This window comes from Oncorhynchus mykiss, chromosome 30, assembly GCF_057628025.1.
Source record: "Oncorhynchus mykiss isolate SJ-2025 chromosome 30, ASM5762802v1, whole genome shotgun sequence".
In the NCBI taxonomy this organism is placed as follows: domain Eukaryota; kingdom Metazoa; phylum Chordata; class Actinopteri; order Salmoniformes; family Salmonidae; genus Oncorhynchus; species Oncorhynchus mykiss.
Genome location: NC_143051.1, coordinates 40,838,216 through 40,866,072, shown reverse-complemented (window position 1 = coordinate 40,866,072; position 27,857 = coordinate 40,838,216). Strand labels below are relative to the sequence as shown.

At 40.0% G+C, this 27,857-nt stretch overlaps 1 protein-coding gene across 5 annotated transcripts; it reads left to right on the top strand.

Annotated features, from left to right (window-relative positions):
• Positions 1 to 91: 91 nt before the first annotated feature.
• Positions 92 to 27,857, top strand: LOC110530848 (upstream stimulatory factor 2). 5 transcript variants are annotated; one of them, XM_036971299.2, is made up of 12 exons: positions 230 to 700; positions 13,045 to 13,126; positions 13,301 to 13,341; positions 13,463 to 13,575; positions 13,859 to 13,978; positions 14,061 to 14,223; positions 15,398 to 15,485; positions 15,762 to 15,806; positions 16,353 to 16,411; positions 22,023 to 22,117; positions 22,352 to 22,480; positions 22,787 to 23,796. In XM_036971299.2, the coding sequence occupies exons 1-12, from the start codon at positions 673 to 675 to the stop codon at positions 22,874 to 22,876; spliced, it is 1,053 nt and encodes a 350-aa protein (XP_036827194.1). In that variant the 5' UTR covers positions 230 to 672; the 3' UTR covers positions 22,877 to 23,796. The 5 variants fall into 5 exon arrangements, with proteins under 5 accessions (XP_090084441.1, XP_036827194.1, XP_036827196.1 ...); XM_090228316.1 differs by having other exon boundaries at positions 255 to 700; positions 13,045 to 13,136; positions 22,787 to 27,857; XM_036971301.2 differs by lacking the exon at positions 13,045 to 13,126.

Here is a 27,857-nt window from a genome sequence, read left to right as displayed (position 1 = left end):
TAGAATATTAGCTCAAAAGTATTGTGGAGCTCCTGCACCTAAATATAAACAGGACTTAGACCCAACATGAATACCGGAACCTATTTCAGTCAGTCCAGCACTGACTACACAAACTTTTGTTCAAGGCTGAGCTAGAACTATTCGGATACAATACTTTAATTTCACAAGTTCAGCGGAATCAAAAGTCAACCCGTGCTTAGAATAGACTCCACTCCATACTTTATTATCCACAACGACAAGGCAACTTTAGACGCAGCCTTGCGGATGGATACATTTAACAGCACTACGAGTGCAAATAGCCCGACCAGGGAACAATAAATAAAACATTTATAGAAATCAACCAGTTAATCACGGAAATATCTGCCAAATTCCCATCTATAAATCCGACGGTAAATGTCGTTAGAAGCTTTTACAGTAGCCAATTCTGACACCAGAATCTCGCATTTTCCAAGAAGAGGGGGACGTGATAGAGTCAAAAGAACACACAAAAACGAAAGCACCCTTCCAGCTCTGCAGCGGTCTCCATTTTAACTGTTTGCCCAGTCGGTACCTCACGTGTTCTGGACGGTCTTTCTCACATGACCCTTGTTTGTCCCCGTGATCAGTACTTCCAACTCCGTTTTTCAGTGTCGCTGAATATCACATTTTAAACTGTAACCTTCATGGATATGCATGAACAGAGTTTGGACAGCTCTACAGGGTAAGAAAACGCATTCTACGCTCACAATAGCTTCACAGGCCTAGGCACCGTCTTTGCAACACATTAGCGCTAGCTATATGAACAAATGTTTTATTTTCTGTAATATATTTCGTTTTGTAAATCCAATGCATAAGACCAATATCTTAACGTGTTTGTCTAATATGTCGTGCTTTGCATTCAGTTATTATTGCTATGGTTTATTTAATCGACTCAGTCAAGCGAGACCAGCGACAGTCGTGTAGGTCAATTGTGTAGCTGTAACTGTCAAATTATTACAACCGTTTTAATGTCAGTGATGTGATTAGAAAATGTATGATGTCGCTTTTTTTTTGTTGAGAAATACATCAAAATAAGATTCATAATAATGCACGATTTATATACACAACTTCTATACTTCTCAGTGTTACGTCAGTAGAAAAATTTACATTATCCTCCTGTGATTTGTTTGCAACCCATGATGAACAGCAATGATAATATCATTATGGGTTACATGAAACTGGCTACATTTGAATAATGCATTTGTTTCAATGATTCCATTATATTATTGTGCAATATTCCACTATTGGTTTAATAATAATTTCTAATTTGTAAAGCGCGTTCTCACACCCAAGGCGCATCCTTATAAAGCTTTTCTGAACCGCACGGTCTTGAGCTGTGCCTTCAGTTCGAAGGATTAAAAGTGGCCGTTACCAATTTGTCAACGTTTTCGAAGTGGAGGGAAAGTCTAGTGTTGACCTGCTGATGCATGCAAATCTGATTACAAAAAACGTCAGCCAATATGCGTCAATTTGACTAATTCAACTTTAGCAGTCTAGTATGGTGATGAGTCCACTTTTTTTCCCGGTAACACAACGCCAGGGGCACTCTTGCTACTTATATCAGTGCACAGTAACACGGAACACAAACCGTAAAATATCAAAACAAACTCTGAACATTAATTTGGGGACAGGTCGAAAAGCATTAAACATGCTTGCACTTGCGAGCTAATTTGTCCTATTTAGGTAGGTTGCTGTTGCTAGCTAATTTGTCCTGGGATATAAACATTGAGTTGCTATTTTACCTGAAATGCACAAGGTCTTCTACTCCGACAATTAATCCACACATCAAATGGTCAACCGAATCGTTTCTAGTCATCTCTCCCCGTCCAAGCTTTTTCATCTTTGAACTTATATGGTGAATGGCATCTACACTTTCATAGTATTACCATGACAACTGGCAAAACAGTTCATCTTTCAATCATCCACGTGGGTATAACCAATGAGGAGATGGCATGTTGGTACCTGCTTCTATAAACCAATGAGGAGATGGGAGAGGCAGGACTTGCAGCGCAATCTGCTTCAGAAATAGGAATTACTTCTATTTTAGCCCTTGGCAAAGCAGACGTGCACAAGCAGTGTGGGTGCAATAATGGAATAACAAATATTCCTACATTTATTTTGCAACGCGAGCGGTATAGTCAGGGTATAAGAAGTACACAGTAATGCACGGATTGACTCCTAACCCGCAGTCTCCTGTTATATCCGCAGGGCTGACTGTTTTAGGGTTGTTAGGCTAAATATTGTGTGGATGAAGGGCAGGCGGGTTGAATAAAGAGAACAATACATTAAAAAAAGTCCATAAAGGTATAATATTATGCAATTTATATCTATAGGCTACCTTGAGGTTTTTCTTTAATTATGTTTGGCTATTTAGGGCCTAACTACGCACACTAAATACCCAACACGCCAATCCCCAAATACTTTTGGGAACGGGCAGAAAAAGGTAATGCTGATTTTTGGAGGCAAAAAGCAGAATGTCGGAGTTTAATTCAATATTAAAAAGCTGCGAAATGTAGAGTGGAAAATAAGAGAAGGGAGGGCAAGAAAAGTAATGTTTGGGAAATATTTGTTGAAGTGGTAAAAGAGGATGATACCATTGCCGGTGTTGTGCCAAATCTCCCCCATGCCAGGAACCCCCCCTCTTTGCACACTCACTTCATTGCTGCGACTTCTTTGCTAGTTGAGATTTCTAATCACGTTAGGCTGCGTTTCATTAGATTTTTTATGTCGGTTTGATCACGGGGGAGGCACTAGTAATGTCTGCAGTTTTTGGTTTGGCTATTTGTTTCAAATGTATGAGTCTATAAATAAATCTCTTTGACAAAATTTGCCATCTCTCCCATGTCTTATTCAACTAGTAATTGTTCTGAAATGTTTATTGCTTGCCTACATTTTACTCCCTCCTCTATGTTTAATATAACACACATATATAAATTATACATTTCGTTTGCCTATCCTGACGTGAAGTTTGTTCTATAGAAAATATTTGACTATGATGTGTGCAACAGAAAGTATTTGACTCTAGCCACAAAATTAAGGAAATTAGAAAGGCCATTTTCTTGCCTGCCGAAATCTCCCCCTAATAATTTCCTTAATTTTGTGGCTAGAGTCAGATACCTTCTGTGCCACACATCAGAGTCAAATACTATCTATAGAACAAACTTCACGTCAGGATAGGCAACCAAAATGAATAATTAATGTACAGTTGAAGTCGGAAGTTTTAGCATCTTGAAAGAATTATACCGTCTGAAGGTGCTATGTTTCAGCGTCATAAAAACTGATAGTATTCCAACCACATAAAATAGGCCTATTCATCCAAGCCAAACAGAAATCTTATCAGAAACATTTTGGGTCATTTTCACAGATTTCTCTTTCCTTACAACCGGTGAAACTGATGTAATATGGCCATTTTGCAAAGAAAATATTTCCTGTTATTTTTTTTGGCGGGGGGGTGGTTGTTACATTTTCATTAGGGATGGTAATTGAATAACCGTGTAACTGACGGTTATGGATGAAGCCCGCCATGAAAATAAAATAACCGTCAAAACTGTTTAAATAGGTCTACATGCATTTGAGGATTTATTTTATGTCAACTTCATTTTCATGTAGATAAACATGACCTAATAGCGGGAGTGTTGACTTATGACAAAAGCAATTGTTTTGCTAACTTTGTCTGGCTATTAAATGTACTATGTCTCCTCTTTCCAACTTTCCTTTGATGCTTGAGCAGCTCATCCCTAGATGTGCGGGGTGTAGAGCACTATAGGCAACAAAAAAAATTATGTGTGGACTTTCTTTTATTCAATGCACATTTTCATTGCTTGCTAGTAAATAAATCGGCTTTTAGACAAACTTTTTTTACTTTTTTTATTTTTTACTTCATTAATTATTCAACAGCAGTCAACAAGATTGTTCTGGCTCTGTGGCCTAAAATGCTCAGATTTTGTGTCAAGTGGACACGTGCCATCCTCTCCAACCTGGCATGGTATTATTTGATACAGAATATTTTCTTAATTGATAGACTGGCCGATATACCACCCTAGACGAGACAAAAAAAAAAATGCCACCCACATATACCCACAAAGTAGAATACCGTTAATCCCTGTCATTTGGTTACATACATTTCTGTTAATGCAATGTATTAATTACAGTAATATACCCATCTCATTGTCAGAGTGGAAATGTTGTTTGCAGAGCTCACAACTTGCTACACTTGTGAGAAACAAGTTTTGGTTTATTTCATACCATAATTTACATGCTCCATGTGAGAGCAATGAGCATGTGTCTGGTTTCTCTATCCTGTTAGTGTTGATGGCACGCAAGTCCTGAGCACACATAAAAGTATCTGGCCTGCTTAACGTAAATGTCAAATGTAGGAAAGTGCCCCGTTGGGCTTCTGTCATTTTTTTATTTTCTTCACCTCACACAGTAAGACAATGAATTCCATAGAAGTATTATAATAATATTTATATTTTACATGCATCCTTTCCAACACTCTCCCCTTTGATAATCAGTATTGCTGATAAATATGCTGTTGCGTGTATTTGTTTCTTTTAGTGATTGTCAATGTCATCTTCATGCTATAGCATAGCTGTCCCCTTCATACTTTCCTTGTCAATTCATTATCTTCTAGCCTACTTTTGGTAGACCTAGGTTTTTTAATACATTTAAGGAAAGGCAAAATATTTGCTCTTGAGTCTGACATGCGTTGGTGGCTTTGATTGACGTGTGCTTTTACAGGGGTGGGTGTGTGAGTTTGCTGACTCTCTATAGGCCTATATGTCCATTTAGAAAGTTTCCTTAACCTCTAGCTTCGAGCAATCCCGTATCCGGGAGCGTAATCATAGCCTCAAGTTCATTACCATAACGCAACGTTTCCTATTCATGAAAATCGCGAATGAAATAAATATATTCAAACACAAGCTTAGCCTTTTGTTAACAACACTGTCATCTCAGATTTTCAAAATATGCTTTTCAACCAAAGCTACACAAGCATTTGTGTAAGAGTATTGATAGCTAGCATAGCATTAAGCCTAGCATTCAGCAGGCAACATTTTCACAAAAACAAGAAAAGCATTAAAATAAAATAATTTACCTTTGAAGAACTTCGGATGTTTTCAATGACGATAGATAGCAAATGTTCATTTTTTCCAAAAATCTTATTTGTGTTGACGAAATAGCTCCGTTTTGTTCATCACGTTTGGCTAAGAAAAACACCGGAAAATGCAGTCACTTACAACGCCAAACTTTTTTCCAAATTAGCTCCATAATATCGACAGAAACATGGCAAACGTTGTTTCGAATCAATCCTCAAGGTGTTTTTCACATATCTATTCGATAATCTATCAGTGGTGGCAGTTGCCTTCTCATCAGAAGCAAACGGAAAAATACTGCAGCCGGAGATTACGCAATAATTGCGACGGAGGACACCAGGCGACCCACCTGGTAGATGTAGTCTCTTATGGTCAATCTTCCAATGATATGCCTACAAATACGTCACAATGCTGCAGACACCTTGGGGAAAACGTGGAAAACGTAAGCTGACTCCTAGCTCCTTCACAGCCATATAAGGAGTCATTGCCATGAGGCGGTTTCAAAAAATGCGGCACTTCCTGATTGTATTTTTATCTGGGTTTTTTCTGTAACATCAGTTCTGTGGCACTCACAGACAATATCTTTGCAGTTTTGGAAACGTCAGTGTTTTCTTTTCAAAGCTGTCAATTATATGCATAGTCGAGCATCTTTTTGTGACAAAATATCTTGTTTAAAACAGGAACGTTTTTCATCCAAAAATTAAAACAGCGCCCCCTATATCCAAGAATCAAGTATCTTGTCTGGACACCATCTCTTTATTAAAAAGTAAATGCTGCTGTCCTGATTTAATATTGTTGAATACCAATTTTTAGGAGCTTAGGCTACATTATTTCTCTGATTACGGTGTCCTCTCTTTGAAGAACATATGCCAATGCCATCGAATGACAGCAACCGGGTTTGTGACGTTATGTGAATATTTCGGGAAAAGTGGGAGAAAGCCCATCAGAATTTGTTTGAATGGTTTTGTGCGTCGAAATAGGATCTGCATTTATTTTTTTTATATACAGAAAAGCCAACCTATGATGAAAATTACAGGCCTCATCTTTTCAAGTGGGAGAACTTGCACAATTGGTTGCTGACTAAATACTTTTTTGCCCCACTGTACTGTACTCTATACCATCTTGCCTATGCCGTTCGGTCATCGCTCATTCATATATTTTTATGTACATATTCGTGTTCATTCCTTTACACTTGTGTGTGTATAAGGTGGTTGTTGTGAAATTGTTAGGTTATATTACTTGTTAGATATTACTGCATGGTCTGAACTAGAAGCACAAGCATTTCGCTACACTCGCAATAACTGCTAACCATGTGTTTGTGACAAATAAATTTGATTTGATATGTCTTTGTTTTGACTCTGTTAATGTTGTCAATACGAAAATGCGCAGATTCTCTCCAACCTGGCACTTCTTTAATTTGTTCATTTTAATAAGTAATAACCTGAATAATAATGAAACGCCATGATAGTTCAAAGTGTATTGGCTTGTTTCAAATAGGTTTTATTAAGAAGCATATCTATGTAAACAAGTGTACAAACATTATTTTTTTTCTCTTCCCCATCCCCGAACAGTTGTTGGTGACCGTGTACATTGGCCTGGCCAATTATTTAACCTCATATTACAAGACGTCATAGCTCAAATTTTCATCTCAGTCCCAAAGCATCTTTGCTCCACGAAAGAACCAGAAATTATGTAACTTTACCGATGTCAACTAGATAGATTGAATGCTTCAATCATTTATGACATTCTGGTGAGCAAGGGTTTATTTAGTTATCTAGGACAACGTAATGACAGAAATGGGGCCTCCCAAGTGACGCAGCAATCTAAGGCACTGCGTCGCAGTGCTAGAGGTGTCACTACAGACTTGGGTTCGATCCTGGGCTGTTTCACAACCGGCCGTGATCAGGAGTCCCATAGGGCGGCGCACAATTGGCCCAGCATCGTCCGGGTTTGGCCAGGGGGGCTTTACTTGGATCATTGTGCTCTAGCGAGTTTTTCTGGTGGGCTGTGCGCCTGGAGCCTGACGTTGAACTGTGTTTCCTCTGACACATTGGTGCGACTGGCTTCCGGGTTAAGCGGGCGGGTGTTAAGAAGCGCGGTTTGGCGGGTCATGTTTCGGAGGATGCATGACGAAACCTTTGCCTTCTGAGCCCGTTGGGGAGTTGCAGCGATGAGACAAGATCTAAATTGGGGAGAAAAAGGGGTGTAAAAAAATTATATAATGAGGAGAGGTTAATGTAACAAATAGCCTAAATTGGTTGAAATTATATGCAGAAACATATCAAAATCAGTCACAACAAATCCTTCACCCCCGTCAAAAAAATAGCTCTGCCTTTCCTGCATTGCATTTTCTATATTAACGGGTTAGTCGGGTGCGGGCTGCCGATTTTTTTTATTTTTATTTTTTATTTTTTTTATTTTTTAAACTTTTTCATATATAGTCTGCCGGTTGCGGATGGCTTATTAGCAACTGCAGGCAGGTGAACAGATGGCTGACTCATTGCACCACTAGTACACACAGTCACTTATAGTCCAGCGAATAGGTTAAATAATTGTTCAATTGTATGATAAAAGTATCAGACTTGGTACATTACTACTAGATACATTAAGGAACATTTTTAAAGATTGGAGGCAGTATGGGAAGCTTGTCAGTTAATCTGGATGTCCTGTTCAAAGAAAAATAGGGTAGTCATTCCAAACGATATAAAAATGGATTTGTAATATAATCTACCTACTATATAAACTGGTACGGTAATCTAGACAATTATCATCATAAAGTACTCTTAAGGCCTTCATGGAGGTCACACCAAGTTTGTTTTGACCATAGACCAGTGGTTATTGGGGGGGTGGACTTTGAGAGAGCCACCAAATTTTACACACACCTAGGGCATGTCTAAATAAGTATTTTGGGCTAAAGTGCCATCACAGATGTTGTCCTTTACCCCCCCCCCCACTGGCGGTCATTTCCAATGTGGCCGCTGAAAAATAGGCAATGATGAAAGACACCCATGATGGGGGAACTTTTTGGATAGATTTCACCAGGGATACTCTGATAATGTTAGGGAGCAAGCAGACACCAGTGTTCCAATATGTATTAAGGACATGTGGTTGGACATGGTGAAGTTGGATTTGTTTGTGGTTCTGTAACAAAGGAGACATTATAAGCAGGTTGCATTACATAATGTAAAGGTGATAAGGACGAATCAGGGCAGGCCTTATAATGTGACAAGTGTGTGGCATTGAGAGTCAACAGGTGAAATCAACTTGGTTGATAAAGTACATTTCAGTAGTATGCTGCTCCAATCACGATTCACATCTCCTAAAATAATTGGTACATACAGCCCAATGATGGCTTAAAATGTTTGAGGGGGGTCTGGAAAACAAAAATAAGATGCCATATATACATATTCTTAAATTTTTTGTAGAAAAATGCTGAAAATGTGTGCAAAACAAATTGGCTAGTTCTAGTAGTTGACATGTAAACACTTTTTAAAAAGTAATATGGGTGTTCGCTGAAGCTTATTGATTGCAATGATACAGTTGAAGTCGGAAGTTTACATACACCTTAGCCAAATATATTTAAACTCAGTTTTCACAATTCCTGACATTTAAATCAAGTAAAAATTCCCTGTCTTAGGTCAGTTAAGATCACCACTTTTTAATTAAGAATGTGAAATGTCAGAATAATAGTAGAGAGAATGATATAATTCAGCTTTTATTTCTTTCATCACATTCCCAGTGGATCAGAAGTTTACATGCACTCAATTAGTGTTTGGTAGCATTGCCTTTAAATTGTTTAACTTGGGTCAAACGTTCAGGGTAGCCTCCCACAATAAGTTGGGTGAATTTTGGCCCATTCCTCCTGACCGAGCTGGTGTAACTGAGTCAGGTTTGTAGGCCTCATTGCTCACAAATTTTCTATGCGATAGAAGTCAGAGCTTTGTGATGGCCACTCCAATACCTTGACTTTGTTGTCCTTAAGCCATTTTGCCACAACTTTGGAAGTATGCTTGGTATCATTGTCCATGTGAAAGACCCATTTGTGACCAAGCTTTAACTTTCTGTTTTGAGATGTTGCTTCATTATATCCACATAATTTTCCTCCATCATGATGCCATCTATTTTGTGAAGTGCACCAGTCCCTCCTGCAGCAAAGCACCCTCACAACATGATGCTGCATCCCCTGTGCTTCACGGTTGGGATGGTGTTCTTAAGCTTGCAAGCATCCCCCTTTTTACTCCTAACATAATGATGGTCATTATGGCCAAACAGTTCTACTTTTGTTTCATCAAACCAGAGGACATTTCTCCAAAAAGTACGATCTTTGTCCCCATGTGCAGTTGCAAACCGTAGTCTGGCTTCTTTATGGCAGTTTTGGAGCAATGGCTTTTTCCTTGCTGAGCCGCCTTTTCAGGTTATGTCAGTATAGGACTTGTCTTACTGTGGATATAGATAATTTTGTACCTGTTTCCTCCAGCGTCTTCACAAGGTCCTTTGCTGTTGTTCTGAGATTGATTTGCACTTTTGGCACCAAATTATGTTCATCTCTAGGAGACAGAACGGATCTCCTTCCTGAGCGGTAGGAAGGCTGCGTGGTCCCATGGTGTTACGTACCATTGTTTGTACAGATGAACGTGGTACCTTCAAGCGTTTGGAAATTGTTCCCAAGGATGAACCAGACTTGTGGAGGTCTACAATTTTTTTCGGAGGTCTTGGCTGATTTCTTTTGATTTTCCCATGATGTCAAGCGAAGAGGCACTGAGTTCTAAGGTAGGCCTTGAAATACATCCACAGGTACACCTCTAATTGCCTCAAATTATGTCAATCAGAACCTTCTAAAGCCATGACATCATTTTCTGGATTTTTCCAAGCTGTTTAAAGGCACAGTCAACTTAGTGTATGTAAACTTCTGACCCACTGGAATTGTGATACAGTGAGTTTTATAAGTGAAATAATTGGTCTGTAAACAATTGTTGGAAAAAGTACACTTGTGTCATGCACAAAGTAGATTTCCTATCAGACTTGCTATAGTTAGTTAACAAGAAATTTGTGGAGTGGTTGAAAAATGAGTTTTAATGACTTCAACCTAAGTGTATGTAAACTTCCGACTTCAACTATATACAGTTCCTTTAGAATGTATTTACAACCTTTGACATTTTGCTGTGTTACAGTCTGAATTTAAAATGGATTATATTGAGATTTTTTTGTATGTTTAATAAAAAATGTGAGGCTGAAATGCCTTGAGGCAACAAGTATTCAACCCCTTTGTTATGGCAAGCCTAAATAAGTTCAGGAGTAAAAATTTGCTTAACCAGTCACATAATAAGTTGCATGGACTCTGTGCAATAATAGTGTTATACATGATTTTTGAATGACTACCTCATCGCTGTAGTCCACACATAAGGTAAGGTCCCTCAGTCGAGCAGTTAATTTCAAACGCAGATTCAACCTCAAAGAGCAGGGAGGTTTCCAATGCCTCGCAAAGAAGGGCACCTATTGGTAGATGGGTAAAAATAATAAAAGCAGACATTGAATATCCCTTTGAGGATGGTGTATTAATTACACTTTGGATGGTGTATGAATGCACCCAGTCTCTGCAAAGATACAGTGGTCCTTCCTAATTTAGTTGCCGGAGAGGAAGGAAACCACTCAGGGATTTCGCCATGAGGCCAACAGTTAGAGTTTAATGGCTGTGACAGGAGAAAACAACCGAGGATGGGTCAGTAAAATTGTACACTACTGGTCATAAGTTTTTTAACAACTACTCATTCAAGGGTTTTTCTTTATTTTTACTGTTTTCTTCATTGTAGAATAATAGTTAAGACTTCAAACTATGAAATAACACATGGAATCATGTAGTAACCCAAAAAGTGTTAAACAAATCTAAATATATTTTATATTTGAGATTCTTCTAATAGCTACTCTGGCATTCTCTCAACCAGCTTCATGGGGTAGTCACCTGGAATGCATTTCAATTAACAGGTGTGTTTTCTTAAGTTAATTTGGGGAATTTGGGGATATACACAGAAGATAGCCCTATTTGGTAAAAGACCAAGTCCGTATTATGGCAAGAACAGCTCAAATAAGCAAAGAGAAACGACAGTCCGTCATTACTTTTTATTACTTTGTCAGTGACTACAGAAAATGTCAAGAACTTTGAAAGTTTCTTCAAGTGTAGTTGCAAAAACCATCAAGCACTATGATGAAACTGGCTCTCATGAAGATCACCACAGGAATGGAAGACCCAGAGTTACCTCTGCTGCAGAGGATAAGTGCATTAGACTTACCAGCCTCAGAAATTGCAGCCCAAATAATTTCTTCACAAAGTTCAAGTAACAGACACTTCTCAACATGAACTGTTCAAAGGAGACCGTGTGAATCAGTTCTTCATGGTCGAATTGCTGCAAAGAAACCACTACTAAAGGACACAAATAATAAGAAGAGACTTGCTTGGGCCAAGAAACACGAGCAATGGACATTAGACTGGTGGAAATTTCTCCATTGGTCTGATGAGTCCAAATGTGAGATTTTTGGTTCCAACCGCCGTGTCGTTGTGTGAACAGATGGTCTCCGTATGTGTATTTCCCACAGTGAAGCATGGAGGAGGAGGTGTTATGGGGGTGCTTTGCTGGTGATACTGTCTGTGATTTATTTAGAATTCAAGGCACACTTAACCAGTATGGCTACCACAGCGTTCTGCAGCGATACGCCATCCCATCTGGTTTGGGCTTAGTGAGACTATCATTTGTTTTTTAATAGGACAATGACCTAACACACCTCCATGCTGTGTAAGGGCTATTTGACCAAGAAGGAGAGCGATGGAGTGCTACATCAGATGACCTGGCCTCCACAATCCCCCGACCTCAACTGAATTGAGATGGTTTGGGATGAGTCGGACCGCAGAGTGAAGGAAATGCAGCCAACAAGTGCTCGGCACATGTGGGAACTCCATTAAGACTGTTGGAAAAGCATTCCAGGTGAAGCTGGTTGAGAGAATGCAAAGCTGTGTGTGCAAAGCTGCCATTGAGGCAAAGGGTGGCTATTTTGAAGAATCTCAAATATAAAATATATTTTGATGTGTTTAACACTTTTTTGGTTACTACATGAATCCATATGTGTTATTTCATAATTGTGATGTCTTAAAATAGTAAAAATAAAGAAAACCCTTGAATGAGTAGGTGTTCTAAAACGTTTGACCGGTAGTGTAGTTACTTCACAATACTAACCTAATTTGACAGAGTGAAAAGAAGGAAGCCTGTACAGAATAAAATAAATATTCCAAAACATGCATCAGGCACTAAAGTAATACTGTAAAAAATGTGGCAAAGCAATTCACTTTCTGTCCTCAATTCAAAGTGTTATGTTTGTGTCAAATCCAATACAACACATTAGTGACTACCACTCCATATTTTCAATCATAATTTGTATGCTTGGAAACGTTAAGGATTGGAGTTTTTAGGATAAAAAATAAACCGAATGGAGTTAAGCAACAATAAAATCTGTAATAAGTCAAGGGGTATGAGTACTTTCTGAAGGCACTGTAATATAATATTATGTTTTGTGTAAATTTTTGGAAAAACTACAGCAAACCTTCCCTGTACACGTCACTCTTTATGTAAAATCCCATGGCAATGTATTATGTCCTGGTGGCCTTTGGTCGCCAGGGGGTAATGGACAAAATATACGATGGCTCTAGCCAAAAATACTTCTTTAGACATGTCCCAGCTGTGTGTGTATTTTAGTGGCTGTATCAAAGTCCACAATTTTTCCCGTAGACACTGGACTATGATCAAAATAACCTCAATTATGACCCCCATGAAGGTCTTAAAGCTATTTTATGATCAGAATTATTGTCTTTATTATCTGTGGGGTTTATATAGTGGGCAGATAAAAACATTGTTTGGAGTGATTTTACCCTATTCTCTTTTAACAGGAAATCCGATTGGCAGCCATTTATTAAAATGGCCGCACTGGTTGACTGACATGCTTCCCAGACTGCCTCCAATCTTTAAAATGTTCGTTAAGGTATTTAGTATTAGTGTATCAAGTTTGATACTTGTATCATAAAGTGGAACGATCTTGGTATATTACGTTCTTATCTGCTGGACTATTATTAATTAGCCTATTGCACACAGCTGATCAATTGAATAGGAGTGTTATAACAAAAAAATCCCTTCTCTTTCCGTCAGTCACGAGAAACAGGAAACAGAGGAGATTCTCCAACTGGAAGGTAGGTATCGGGGTGTGTGAAATTTACTCAGTTCAAACAGATAATTATGGAATTTGTATGTGTGTGAGAGAGAGAGAGCTTAAGTGTGAGTTCTAACATGCTAGTGTGTTTTTCTCAAAAGGTGTGGGGACGGAGGAGCAGACTGCAGCTACCATAGAGAGTGTACAGCAGGCCGTAGCTTTTGCGGATCATAATGTTCAATACCAGTTCCGCACAGAGAACAGTGGAGGACAGGTGAGCTCAATCAATGACCTAGCTAATTTTGAACACACACAGTTCTTACTACCACAGTAACACAAAATCCCCCTTGTCTGGATGAACAAATGACAAGAAGAATCTGTAGATTGTGTAAATGATTTTGTCTGTACATTCTGTTTATTGTTGTCAGCACCATTTCTCCAGGTCAAATTCCTGGTACATGTCAAATGTACTTGGCGAAGAATCAGAATAAACCATATATCTGAAATGTTTGCCATACTCCTGTCCGGACCTCTCCCCTTGACTTTCTTCACTCCAGGTGACCTATCGTGTGGTCCAAGTGACAGATGACCAGCTAGAGGCAGCAGGCGACGGGACTGGGGCAGTCAGTGTGGTTTCCACTGCTGCATTTACTGGAGTACAGCAAGCAGTGGCACAGGTGTGTGTGTTGGCATGGCATACCCTATCATCTTAGGGGAGTAGTGCTGTCTAATTTGCCTTTTCTCTCGCTCTCTCTCTAGGCTGTCATTCAGAACCCCTTCAGTAATGAGGGTAGTCCGGCGGGGGAGACAGTGGGTGGGGAAACGCGTTTTGCCTATTTCCCTGCTGCCACAGTCAGTGTCAGTGATGGGGCAGCCACAGCAGTGTCGGTGCAGGCTGACCCAACACTCACACAGGCCGGAGGTGAGTAGCCACCAATCCTAGTATGAAACCCACATATAGTGTACCCATTCACTAGTGCAGCTCACTTAATGTTATGGTATTGAACAAAGATATACTGTATACATGTATTTTTTTTTTTTACAAATTAATTTGTAACCATCTCTTCTGAGTTCCAATAATTTTTAACCTAGTATCTTGGTGTTGGGGTATGTTCGTCTGTAGTCATAATGTGAAGGTTAATGTGTGTATAACCATAAATAATGTAGTGCAGTGCCTCCACCTAATAAGTAATGTAACCCTAAAGATATATATTTACAGGGGAAAAAAGCACAAATAGATATCCCCTTGAACTATGATAAAGAATGATCACAACAAACAAGATGTAGTCATTCTTTATTATTAAAGTCAAGACGTATCAATTCAGTTTCAATCCAAAACTCAAGCTTGAATCAAGTTATTAACCAAAAATGATCAACATAATTTTAATTACATCTATGTACACTTAATTAGTAAGGACCTGATACTCACAGCCCTAAATCCAGACCGTGACTGATGAGAAGCGAACGGGCCAATGGCTGTCCCATTCAAACACGGTAGATAAAAAGTCCCTCTTCTGAAAAGGATAAAAACACAGTACTCCTCGAATAATGGAGACTGGTCCCAATGTAGCTAATTATATAGCTACAGTTCATTGTTTGTTTTACCACAACCAGCAGATAACATTAGTAAAATCACCCAGAGCTCAGTCTCTCACAGCATCTGTCTGTCGAGCCTCTGAGCGGAGAGAAAAAACAGAAATCATCCAATGATAGTTGAACCAAAAACAAATCCAATGCTGTCCTCACGGTGGTCTGGGATGCGGGACTAGCTAAGAGTTCATCACTTTGGTTTACCGCATTACAACAGCTTTTTAAAGCAATAGCTAAAACAATGAAATAGCCGTCTTGCTAGCTCACGGAGTACACAGGGTGGTCCTCCCTTCACTCTCTCGTGTGTCTAACTGTTGCCTTGTGATGGTCTATCTCCAAAATATGTCCCACATGCAACAGTAAATAATTGTCTGTAAAAATACATGTATTTGACTGAATATAGTTTTGACTATTGCCTTTATCTCAATAGGGCCAGAGACATTAAGTCACAATAGTCTTTCTTGGGAATCCTATAAATCCCTGATTTGTATTACCTCTGACACCAGGTCAGTTCTATGTGATGATGAGCCCACCTGATGTGTTGCAAGCTGGCACGCCAAGGACCATTGCCCCTCGCACACAAACCTACACCACGTGAGTAAGGCTTCACCTGCCACACAGTTTAGTGTTCCATACACATTCATCACACCCCAATGCTCCTCCATCTATGTGGTTCATCTCACTTCTCCCTCCCAACTCCACATTGGAATGGACTTTCCCTAGCTAAACCTTCACGAAATTATCACCTCTTTGTATTTACCTGCCAAATTTGGCATGATTGGTTTGTGATTGTGTGTATCATGAGAAAACATTCAATTGAAATCAAAACGTGAGAAAACAAAAACTGTCCCACTTGCCTGCCATCCCCAGAGACCACGGTGAAAATGAGATACTACAGCATGGCAGTTCAAACTGGTGAGGACAACTTTCGCTCGCATTCTCTAAAACTAACCCCCTCTCCTCCCATCCTTGGCAGATGTGTGGTGAATCCACAAGTCGTGATGAATCATATGTTTTAGTGTACCTGTCAGGTGAACGTGATGTATAGTGTGTGTGTGTGTATATAGCTTTGGGTTATAGGTTCACCGAAGGAGTCCACTTCAATGGGGCGAGGAAACGTCTCGGGAATACTTTATTTGGATAGTCCATCCATAGATACTCTGCAGTCAGTAACATTTCAGATCACAATCTACTAACCCTAGCCTTATCTTAACCCTAAACTTAAGCCTTACTTTAACCATAACCCTAACATTAACAAGCAGTTGTTAATCAATAGATAATTTGTTGATAGTATGATGGATTCATGCAGGTCCCGTGTGGCTCAGTTGCTAGAGCCTGGCACTTGCAATGCCAGAGTTGTTGGTTCAATTCCCATAGGGGGCCAGTACAGTGTTTTTATGAGTGTGTATTTTACAGTGCTTAACAGGGACATAATGTTATCATTTATTTGTCTCTTTGCAGGAAGATGGATGGTCCACGGGCACCTAGGGATGAGAGAAGGAGAGCGCAACACAATGAAGGTAAACTGATTACAGAAAGTATGTATCTGGCAAATGGAAACTTGAAAGTAAAAGTTCAGATTTACCATGGGCATAGAGAGAAAAAGGAGGAGCATTACGATTTTTTTTGTTGTTGTATAATAACACTGAACAAAATTATAAATGCAACATGTAAAGATTTCGTCCCATGTTTCATGAGCTGAAATAAAAGGCCCTAGAAATGATCCATGCGCACAAAAAGCGTATTTCTCTAAAATGTGCACATATTCGTTACATCCCTGTGTGGCTGATCAAGAAACTGATTAAACAACATGATCATTACACAGGTGCGCTTTGTGCTGGGTACAATAAAAGGCCACTCTAAAATGTGCAGCTTTCTCACACAAAAAATACCACAGATGGCTCAAGTTTTGAGGGCGCTTGCGATAGGCTTGCTGACTGCAGGAATGTCCACCAGCGCTGTTGCCAGATAATTGAGTGTTAATTTCTACCACAAACCACCTCCAACATCGTTTTAGAGAGTTTATCAGTACATTCAACCGGCCTCACAACCGCAGACCACGTGTAACCACGCCAGCCCAGGACTTCTACATCCAGCTTCTTAACCTGCAGGATTGTCTGAGACCAGCCACCTGGACAGCTGGTAAAACTGTGGGTTTCTGAAGAATTTATGCACAAACTGTCAGAAACCGCCTCGGGGAAAGTTCATCTGCGTGCTCGTCATCCTCACCAGGGTCTTGATCTGACTGCAGTTCAGCATCATAACAGACTTCAGTGGGCAAATGCTCTCTTTCGATGGCCACTGGCAAGCTAGAGAAGTGTGCTCTTCACGGATGAATCCCAGGTTTCAACTGTACTGGGCAGATGGCAGTCGTGTGGGCGAGCGGTTTTCTGATATCAACGTTGTGAACAGAGTGCCCCATGGTGGCAGGCATAAGCTACGGACAACAAACACAATTGCATTTTATCGATTGCAATTTTAATGCACAGAGAGATGCCATGATGAGATCCTGAGGACAATTGTTGTGCCACTCTTATGCCGCCATCACCTCATGTTTCAGCATTATAATGCACAGTCCCATGTCACAAGAATCTGTACACAATTCCTGGAAGCTGAAATTGTCCTGCATAATCACCAGTGGCCTGCATAATCACCAGACATGTCACCCATTGAGCATGTTTGGCATGCTCTAGATTGACGTGTACAATGGCGTGTTCCAGTTCCGGCTAATATCCAGCAACTTCGCACAGCCAATGAAAAGGAGTGGGGCAAAATCTTTCAGGCCACAATCAACAGCCTGACCAACTCTATGCGAAGAAGATGTCACGCTGAATGAGGCAAATGGTGGTCAAACCAGATACTTACTGGTTTTCTGATCCATGCCCCTCTTTTTTTTTATTTTTAGAATCTGTGACCAACGGATGCATATCTGTTTTCCCAGTCATGTGAAATCTATAGATTAGGGCCTAATGAATTTATTTGAATTGACTGATTTCCTTATGAACTGTATCTCAGTAAAATCTTTGAAATTGTTGCATGTTGCGTTTTTGATATTTTTGTTCAGTTGAGTATATTGTGTAAATGGTGTTGACCCGAGGCTTAATCCCTCTGTTCGTTATGTGATCTTGTATTGGAACCGTAGCTCCTTCAAATTATTAAGATATGGCATTATTAGAGTGCTATCTGAAAGCCACTAATAACATCATTCACATACTGTCAACACTCATTACATTTAGCATCAACTGATAAACCACGAGTACCATCAATCTTTCAATTTTATCACTCTCTTTGTTAGTTTCGGTAGTCTCCATATCTATTTCCTTCAACTAGGATCATTATACTCTTCCCGATAGAAAAACCCTGTCAATCACTACGGATCACTCTCGAACAATGTTTTGCTTTTACCCCTATTGTAAGGTTTAATGGATGGGGGATGATGCCATTGTCCCCCTTTTACATTTTAGTCTACCTTAGCAATGATATATATTTATTACCAATTTCCGTTGGATATTCACTTTCTGCCTCACACTCATTAACTGTCTATTATTTTGAGATTTAATATGACCGAAATTATAAAATACATCGGTCAATTCAGAAATGGAGACATTATTTAAGGTAACTCTTGAGACTTGAGTTTCTATCTGGGATCAACATTTATTATAACTGGGCTAGCACTGCCTAACAGTCCACTGTTAAAGAAGTACTCTGTGCATAAGGTTTCTGGTACCTGAGACAGAATCGACTGAGAGACCGAGCCAGTTTCCCACTCCGTCTTGTGGAGTTGTTCAATTTAGCCTACTCGCGGATTGGTATAGAACTTCATTGCTGGGGATATCAACGAAAACTCCATCAGGAGTACAATAAATTGTAGCCATAAGTTAAACAAGTCTACCTATCAAGTTAAAAGGTTGCGTGGGTGAATACAGAAAATCATGTTCAACATTCAATGGTCCTATTGAACACGGCATGGGTTTTGTTTCAGAATGTATTACCAGGGTGGTATTTATTTAATTCTTTACGAAGGCTCTGATTAACGTGGCAATGATATTTGTCATTGGAAGCTGTTTAAAAAGCATAGAACATGCTCCAACCTTTGTTTAAGACATTATTTCACAGACCCTTTAGACCAGGGGTGTCAAACTCAAATACCCAGTGGGCCAAAATGTAAAACCTGAACAAAGCCACGGGCCAACATTGAACAAATTAACCTTTTAATATGGACCCAAACAAGTTTTGCTTTAACATTGAATATGGAACAAGCATCGCTTATTACCATACAATATATAATTTAATAGTGGAGACATGCAAAATCGAATTTCAAATGAAAAAACACATCAATGGCATTCATTTATTAAATAAATAAAATTGAAATAAAAATTGTATGCCTCTTTTCTATTTGCAGCCTTCTGATTTAAATACCAAAATAAACTTTTTCCACTGGCTAATAATTTTACAAATAAAATAATAATAAATCAATCAACCATTCAAGCCCATGCCTTGTCGCAAGAAAAAGTGCATAAAGAAAACGTTAATTATTGCACACTGGTCTAATCTGATGTGCCCAAGCCAGATACTTGGCATCTCTTCTTGGATGCTAGTTCATCAATGTCTGGGCTCAAGCTCTGAGCTGAAGAAATCCTCAGTATCGAGCGAAGATGTTCATCAGTCAGACGTCTCCTGTGAGTTGTTTTGGTCATCTTCATCGAGGAGAAAAGTTGCTCGCATAGATAAGTGCTGCCGAACATGGAGAGCATCTGAGCAGCTTGGGTGCGGAGCTGAGGCATTGTGTCAGGGATGAACCGTGGAAACTGTGCGGCGCCCACAGCATCATACTTTGACTTCAGCGTGTCGTTGCACTGGAGTTCAATCAGCTCCATTTGGATGTTGGTTGGTGCATTTTCCACATCAACTGCGAAGGGATTACTAAGCAGTTCAAACTTGCATTTCTGGGCATCGAAGTCGGCAAATCGCCGGCTAAACTCAGCGGCGAGAACACTGAGTTTTTCAGCAAACTGTGCGCATGGGAACACGGCGGTAGAGATCTGCGCTTTTATGGATTGGCAGCAGGGAAAATGGCAAGGGTTTCCTTGCAGCATCTGATTCTCCCACAGGCACAGTTTAGTTTTGAAGGCCCTCACTGCAGCGTACATGTCTGTGATGATGCGCCCCCGCCCCTGAAGCTGCAGGTTCAGCGCATCGAGATGGCTCGAGATGTCACAGAGAAAGGCCAGCTCACACAGGAACTTTTGCTCCCGGAGCTCTGCTGTATCCTTCCCTTTGGTTTCCAGGAATTGACATATTTCCTCACGCAGCTCGAAACATCTGTTCAGTACTTTTCCTCTGCTTAGCCATCTCACCTCTGTGTGATACGGCACGTCTGCGTATTCCGAACCACACTCCTCCAGAAAAGATTTAAACTGGCGGTGATTTAGACCTTTGGCTCTTATAAAGTTAACTACCTGTGTTACTGTGGTCATAACATGTTCCATCTTTAGGACTTTGGCACACAGTGCTTCCTGATGTATGATGCAGTGGTAAACAGTTAGCTCACCTGCACAGTTCTCTTCCCGCATCTTCTCCCGAACCATGCCCACCAGTCCACTCTTTTTACCGCACATCGCGGCCAGAGTTTGACACCCATGCTTTAGACTGTCATTCAGTGCTTTAACCTTATCATTATCAAATGATCCGTAAAGGGGCCACTGAACATTTCTCCAAATACTTTTTACACCACCTACATACGTCTAGGTGTGGGTGCACAAGTGTGTATTGTTTTTTGTTTAGTTTTTTACTTTATAAAATCTCTAGTAACCCATTATATACGCATACATTTTCATCTCTCTTTATCCAACTACACCTCTCAACCGACACAATTCTACCAACTTCATTAACCGTACCTTCAATGCAGTCCAACCGATTCCTGCTGTAAAGTAGTCTAAACTATGTGTATTCAATGTAGGCTCTCTGATTCCTGCTAATACATACAGTATCACAACTAACTTTTCACTTATTACCAATCTAATAATTTGTTAACTTCCTGTAATTACATCAACCTTCTCACTTACAGTGCATTCGGGAACTATTCAGACCCCTCGACTTTTTCCAAATTTTGTTATGTTACAGCCATTCTTAAATGGATAACATTGTTTTTTCCCCTTCGTCAATCTTCCACACAAAAATGGAAATTGACATTTTACATAAGTTTTCAGACCCTTTACTCAGTACTTTACTCAGCACTTAATTTACTCAGTGACAGCGATTACAGCCTCGAGTCTTCTTGGGTACAAGCTTGGCACACCTGTATTTGGGGAGTTTCTCACATTCTTCTCTGCGAATCCTCTCAAGCTCTGTCAGGTTGGGTGGGGAGTGTCACTGCACAGCTATTTTCAGATCTCTCCAGAAATATTTGATCATGTCCAGGCTCTGGCTGGGCCACTCAAGGAAATTTAGAGACTTGTCCCGAAGCCACTCCTGCATTGTCTTGGCTGTGTGCTTTAGGGTTGTTGTCCTGAGCGCTCTGGAGCAGGTTCATCTAGTCTCCTAGCCGCTGAAAAACATCCCCACAGCATGATGCTGCCACCACCATGCTTCACCGCAGGGATGGTGCCATTTTTCCTCCAGACGTGACGCTTGGCATTCAGGCCACAGAATTAAATCTGGGTTTCATCAGACCAGAGAATACTGTTTGTCATGGTCTCAGAGTCCTTTAGGTGCCTTTTGTCAAACTCCGATCAGGCTGTCATGTGCCTTTTTACTGAGGAGTGGCTTCCATCTGTCCACTACCATAAATGCCTGAATGGTGGAGTGCTGCAGAAAATGGTTGTCCTTCCGGAAGGTTCTCCCATCTCCACAGAGGAACTCTGGAGCTCTGTCAGAATGAGTTCTTGTTCACCTCCCTGACCAAGGCCATTCTCCCCCGATTGCTCAGTTTGGCCGGACAGTCAGCTCTAGGAAGAGTCTAGAATAAGCCTGTAACATGACAAAATATGGAAAAAGTCAAGGGGTCTGAATACTTTCCGAATGCACTGTATCCCTTGAAGTTACAACAGCTCACCCCAAATTCTACCACCACAGGAGTATGGCTCATGCTGTAGTTTTGACAACTAAAATATGGGATTATTGTGTTTGCAGTGGAAAGACGGAGAAGAGACAAGATCAACAACTGGATTGTCACCCTCTCAAAGATCATCCCAGACTGCAACATAGACAGTACCAAGACTGGAGCAGTGAGTGTGGTCAATTTGCCTATAGAGATTAAGTCCCATAGAACCAACTTTATCAGGACACAGATTAAGCCTAGTCCTGGACTAGAAAACATGCTCAATGGAAACTCTCCATTGAAATAGGTTTTTAGTCCAAAACTAGGCTTAATCTGTGTCTGAGAATCTGATCCGCAATGGCAGATTGTTCAAAATCACGGTTTCTTATAATAGAAGTAATGTGCAACCTCTTCTCTCCAGAGTAAAGGAGGGATCCTGTCGAAAGCGTGTGACTACATCCGGGAGCTGAGACAGAATAACCAGAGATTGCAGGACAGCTTCAAAGAGGTGTTGAGAGTTCAGGCAGACAACGAGCTACTCAAACAACAGGTACACACTTATATGTGTAACTCGCACATTCCACTATGCTGTCTGTTTCGTCAACACGTCCGGTGTATTCATTGGTTCACATTGTAGCAAAACATTTTACAACAGAAAAATGTTGCAACGAAAAAGATAATTGCTTAAATTTATTTTAGTCCCTCCCTGTTTCAGCCCGTTTGCATTTGTTTGGTAATTTTTCATGCCTATGTATGAAGGTCTTATAAAATGCCTACATTGAAGTCTTCTCACATTTGGAAGTGTTGGCATTTGGTTGTTAACATTGTTTAATTGCGACGTTCTGTCATGTTATAGATTGAGGAGATGAAGAATGACAATGCACTGCTTCGAGCTCAGCTACAACAGCACGGCATAGAGATCAATGGAGATACGACACCACAGTGATCTACTGGACACACACACACACACTTACTCACTGGAACACTGGTAAAATACAAATACTTATAGAATGCATGAAAGTACACATGCTCACGTGTATGCATCATCAGAAATTGCCACGCATACACACAGAACAGAGGGCTTGAGAGGAAGAAGTGGACTGCTGACTGATCAATCCCCCTCCAACCTCCACACACACTCTCTTCCAAGGCTGAAAGCTGAAATTCATGACTCTAACTAAATTAGTTCCCCACTTCTGCTCAAAGACATTTTCCAAATGTCGTGCATTCACCTAACTCTGTTTTTGTTATGGACAATGACAATTCACATTTATTCTGTTTTAATCTGCTGCAGTTTTCCATGACTTTTTTTGGCATTTGTTGTGAGTTATACTACTGTGTCTGACATGAATGAATCATTTTGTTTGTCATTTAATGTATTAGTTTACAATCATGCAAATATAGGGCTGAACTTTGCTGTTCCATTTTCTCTTAGAGATTACAAACCATGGTAGACATCAGGCACCTTCATCCTTTGATGCACACCATTTCAAAGGGTTGTTTCATTGTCAAGTGGGGGTAGATAAGAGAATATTGATCTAAGCTGTTTTAAAGGCCTGCGATGTAAAGGTATGGTTGTTGTATTAACACTAGGCCTGACATCGCAGACGATCAGGGCAGTAGGTGATAGCATAGCTCAGGTCATTAGGACAATATATAATATTGGTTCCCAAATGAATTTCAGTCCCCTCTTCCTTGCTTTAATTCCTCTTATCTCTTGTATTGTCCCATCTGGTGCACAGTAAATCATTTAACCTGAATATCAGTCTCACTATATGGTAATGATGCATATTGGGCATGAAATCATGGTATGTATCTGCTTGTGATAGGTCACTTACCGGAATTCAATACATTAATTGGAGCATGTGTCAGCATTGCCATGTATTTTTTATTTATTTTTATTTCACCTTTATTTAACCAGGTAGGCTAGTTGAGAACAAGTTCTCATTTGCAACTGCGACCTGGCCAAGATAAAGCATAGCAGTATGAGCAGACAACACAGAGTTACACATGGAGTAAACAATTAACAAGTCAATAACACAGTAGAAAACAAAGGGGGAGTCTATATACAATGTGTGCAAAAGGCATGAGGTAGGCGAATAATTACAATTTTGCAGATTAACACTGGAGTGATAAATGATCAGATGGTCATGTACAGGTAGAGATATTGGTGTGCAAAAGAGCAGAAAAATAAATAAATAAAAACAGTATGGGGATGAGGTAGGTGAAAATGGGTGGGCTATTTACCAATAGACTATGTACAGCTGCAGCGATCGGTTAGCTGCTCAGATAGCTGATGTTTGAAGTTGGTGAGGGAGATAAAAGTCTCCAACTTCAGCGATTTTTGCAATTCGTTCCAGTCACAGGCAGCAGAGTACTGGAACGAAAGGCGGCCAAATGAGGTGTTGGCTTTAGGGATGATCAGTGAGATACACCTGCTGGAGCGCGTGCTACAGATGGGTGTTGCCATCGTGACCAGTGAGCTGAGATAAGGCGGAGCTTTACCTAGCATGGACTTGTAGATGACCTGGAGCCAGTGGGTCTGGCGACGGATATGTAGCGAGGGCCAGCCGACTAGAGCATACAAGTCGCAGTGGTGGGTGGTATAAGGTGCTTTAGTGACAAAACGGATGGCACTGTGATAGACTGCACCCAGTTTGCTGAGTAGAGTGTTGGAAGCCATTTTGTAGATGACATCGCCGAAGTCGAGGATCGGTAGGATAGTCAGTTTTACTAGGGTAAGCTTGGCGGCGTGAGTGAAGGAGGCTTTGTTGCGGAATAGAAAGCCGACTCTTGATATAAGATGATAAATATCCCTGAGTCTCTATGATAGGGGATGTTCATTTACAGGCATTCAATTCAAATTTGGGACACTCAACTAAATATTGAGGATCTGAGGGAGAGTTGTCTATTATGGAATTTCACCATGTCCTCCAGTAATTTATATGTTTGGGAACCAGTGCTATGAAGGATAATTGTAGCACATCCCAGGTCAGCAGTGCTTTAAGGAATTGTTTGTGAGTGAAGGTTGTCAGCATCCTTGTTTTATCTCCACTGAAAGCAATCACAGCATGGCATTCTAACCACTGGCAAAATTTATTCCAATTGTACAACATTTCAATGTTTATACCATAGCATTGGATTGGTTCTGTAGTAAGGTGGAGGTGCATTTTCAAGAGCTATATGCCCAATTCCAAGTCGATCCCTAGGCCCTACACTTGGATTGGATAGGTAAGCAATGTGGTGTTTGCATTCTGATTGGCTAGGTGACATTTTCCGCATTGCTTACATCATATCCTTTTACGCCTAGTGCCTTGGGGATAGAGGCAGGAGGTGGGTTTGGAATTGAGTTTCTGAACCAATCCTTTATTGGTTCTGTTTTGAGGGGTCCAGACACGCTAGCGATTTCACTTGGTTTTGAGAAACTTGGACCACCCGAAATAGACTTCCTCATTGCTCGTTCTGCAGTTTTTTTTTTCTTCTTTTTTAAAAAAATTTTTTTTTTTTTTTTTTTAATTTTTTTTTTAACCTTTTATTTTACTAGGCAAGTCAGTTAAGAACAAATTCTTATTTTCAATGACGGCCTAGGAACAGTGGGTTAACTGCCTGTTCAGGGGCAGAACGACAGATTTGTACCTTGTCAGCTCGGGGATTCGAACTTGCAACCTTTCGGTTACTAGTCCAACGCTCTAACCACTAGGCTACCCTGCCGCCCTGTGTAGCCCACTCAGCAGAGCTGGTAGGGGAAATGGCTTGAGTCGAATCAAATGGAATATAATGTTGCGGATAAAGTTGAAATTGTGTTATTCCGAAGTGTACAACATCTAAAGACCTGCATCACTATACTGAGAGTGTGGCCATTTCTAAAATAATGTATTTTTCCGTAGCTCCTATACTGCAGAACGAGCAATGAGAAAGTCTATTTCGGGTGGTCGAAGTTTCTCAAAACCAAGTGAAATCGTTAAAAAAGTGGACCCTTATATAACATACTATTTACATTTAAAAAAATATTTGTTCGGACATGGTGAAGCAATCCTTTACCCCCTTATAAAAAAAACTTGGGGGCATCTTGTCTGTTTAAAACACCTTATCCAGGGGAGTGGCTAACCTAATGTTTACTGCTCGCTATAATTATCCCTATCTGGCTCGAAGTACCATGAAAAAGAGTGGTCCTTTGAGACAGATATGGACAACAATATACTATATAACTGAAACAAATATGGACAACAGACTTTAGTTTCATTAGCATGAGCTAGCAGGGAGAATATAGTTGCCATGTAATTTTGAACTTGTAGGTCAATTTGACTTGTATTGCCAATAGGGCTGTCCCCGACTGAAGAAAACTCTTGGTCCACCAAGAGTCAGCTGTTCTTTCGACCAATCGATTGGTCAAACATTTTTAAACATGTATTTTTCCATATATAGACACACCCAATGTGTTTTAATAAATTCTACTATATGCATTGAGCATGTCTGATGCTTTAAGACACAAATGACTCAAGAGGGAGCCAGAGATAAAGATAACCAAAAAGAAGGCCAAGTAAAACGCTGGAGAAAGCTCTCACTGAAGATTCAGTTAAGCACCTTGGGGAGTGCCACTGCAGCGGCCGCTGTCAAGCATATAAAACCTGTCAATGTTTTAGCCTACTCCGTAGTTGCATTCTACCTTACTGTTTTCAAGTGGTATGTCATATTCGTTGTTGAACTATGAGCAAACCGCTGTTTGCACTATTTGCATTCTACTTTTTGTTTGTCTTAAGTAGGACGTAGACACTGTATGTACCGGTAGGTAAATCTTAGGCTATGATTAGGCTCATTTGCGTGTGCCGTCTGGAAAGAATCTGCCGGATACACAGTTGAATGAAAGGGGATGTTTGGCATATATGTTATTAGTAATACACCATACAATTCAGGAAAACGCATTTGTTATAAAATATTTTTATTAGTGTTACACCATTGCTATTACATAACTTAACCATATACAATTTCAGTAGCACAATTAGTGCCTTCAGAAAGTATTCATAACCCTTGACTTATTACACATTTTGTTGTGTTAAAGGCTGAATTCAAACTCTATTACTTTTTTTCACCAATCTACACACTACCCCATAATGAAAAAATGAAAATATGATTTTAGAAATGTTTGTAAATGTATTAAATTAAATACAGAAATATCTAATTGACATAAGTATTCACACCCCTAAGTCAATACTTTGTAGAAGCAACTATGGCAGAGATTACAGCTGTGTGTCTTTCTGGGTAAGTCTCTAAGCGCTTTCCACACCTGGATTGTGCAACATTTTCCCATATATTATATTCAAATGCCTTCATACTTTGTCAAATTAGTTCTTGATCATTTTCAGGATTTGCCATAGGTTTTCAAGTAGATTTAAGTCAACTGTAATTCGTCCACTCACTGTCTTCTTGATAAGCAACTCCAGTGTAGATCTAGCCTTGTTTTAGGTTATTGTCCTGCTGAGAGATGAATACATCTCCCAGTATCTGGTGGAAAGCAGACTGAACCAGATTTTCCTCTAGGATTTGTCCTGTGCTTAGCTCCATTCTGTTTATTTTTTTATCCTGAAAAACTCACCAGTCTTTAACGATTACAAGCATACACATAACATGATGTCGCCACCACTATTTTTGAAAATATGGAGTGTGGTACTCAGTAATGTGTTGTATTGGATTTGCCCCAAGCATAACACTTTGTATTCTCGACAAAAAGTGAATTACTTTGCCACATTTTTTTGCTGTATTACTGTAGTGCTTTGTTGCAAACAGGATGCATATTTTGGAATATGTGTATTCTCTGCAGGCTTCCTTCTTTTCACTCTGTCAATTAGGTTAGTTACTACAATGTTGTTGATCCATCCTCAGTTTTCTCCTATTACAGCCATTAAACTCTGTTACTGTTTTTAAGTCAC

Excerpts from the sequence above, each read along its gene's own strand:
- LOC110530848 (XM_036971299.2), top strand. The coding sequence starts at position 673 with ATGAACAGAGTTTGGACAGCTCTACAGG. Across the intron at positions 13,342-13,462 it reads GGAGATTCTCCAACTGGAAG|GTGTGGGGACGGAGGAGCAG; the intron begins GTAGGTATCGGG and ends TTTTCTCAAAAG. Across the intron at positions 22,118-22,351 it reads ACAGTACCAAGACTGGAGCA|AGTAAAGGAGGGATCCTGTC; the intron begins GTGAGTGTGGTC and ends TCTTCTCTCCAG.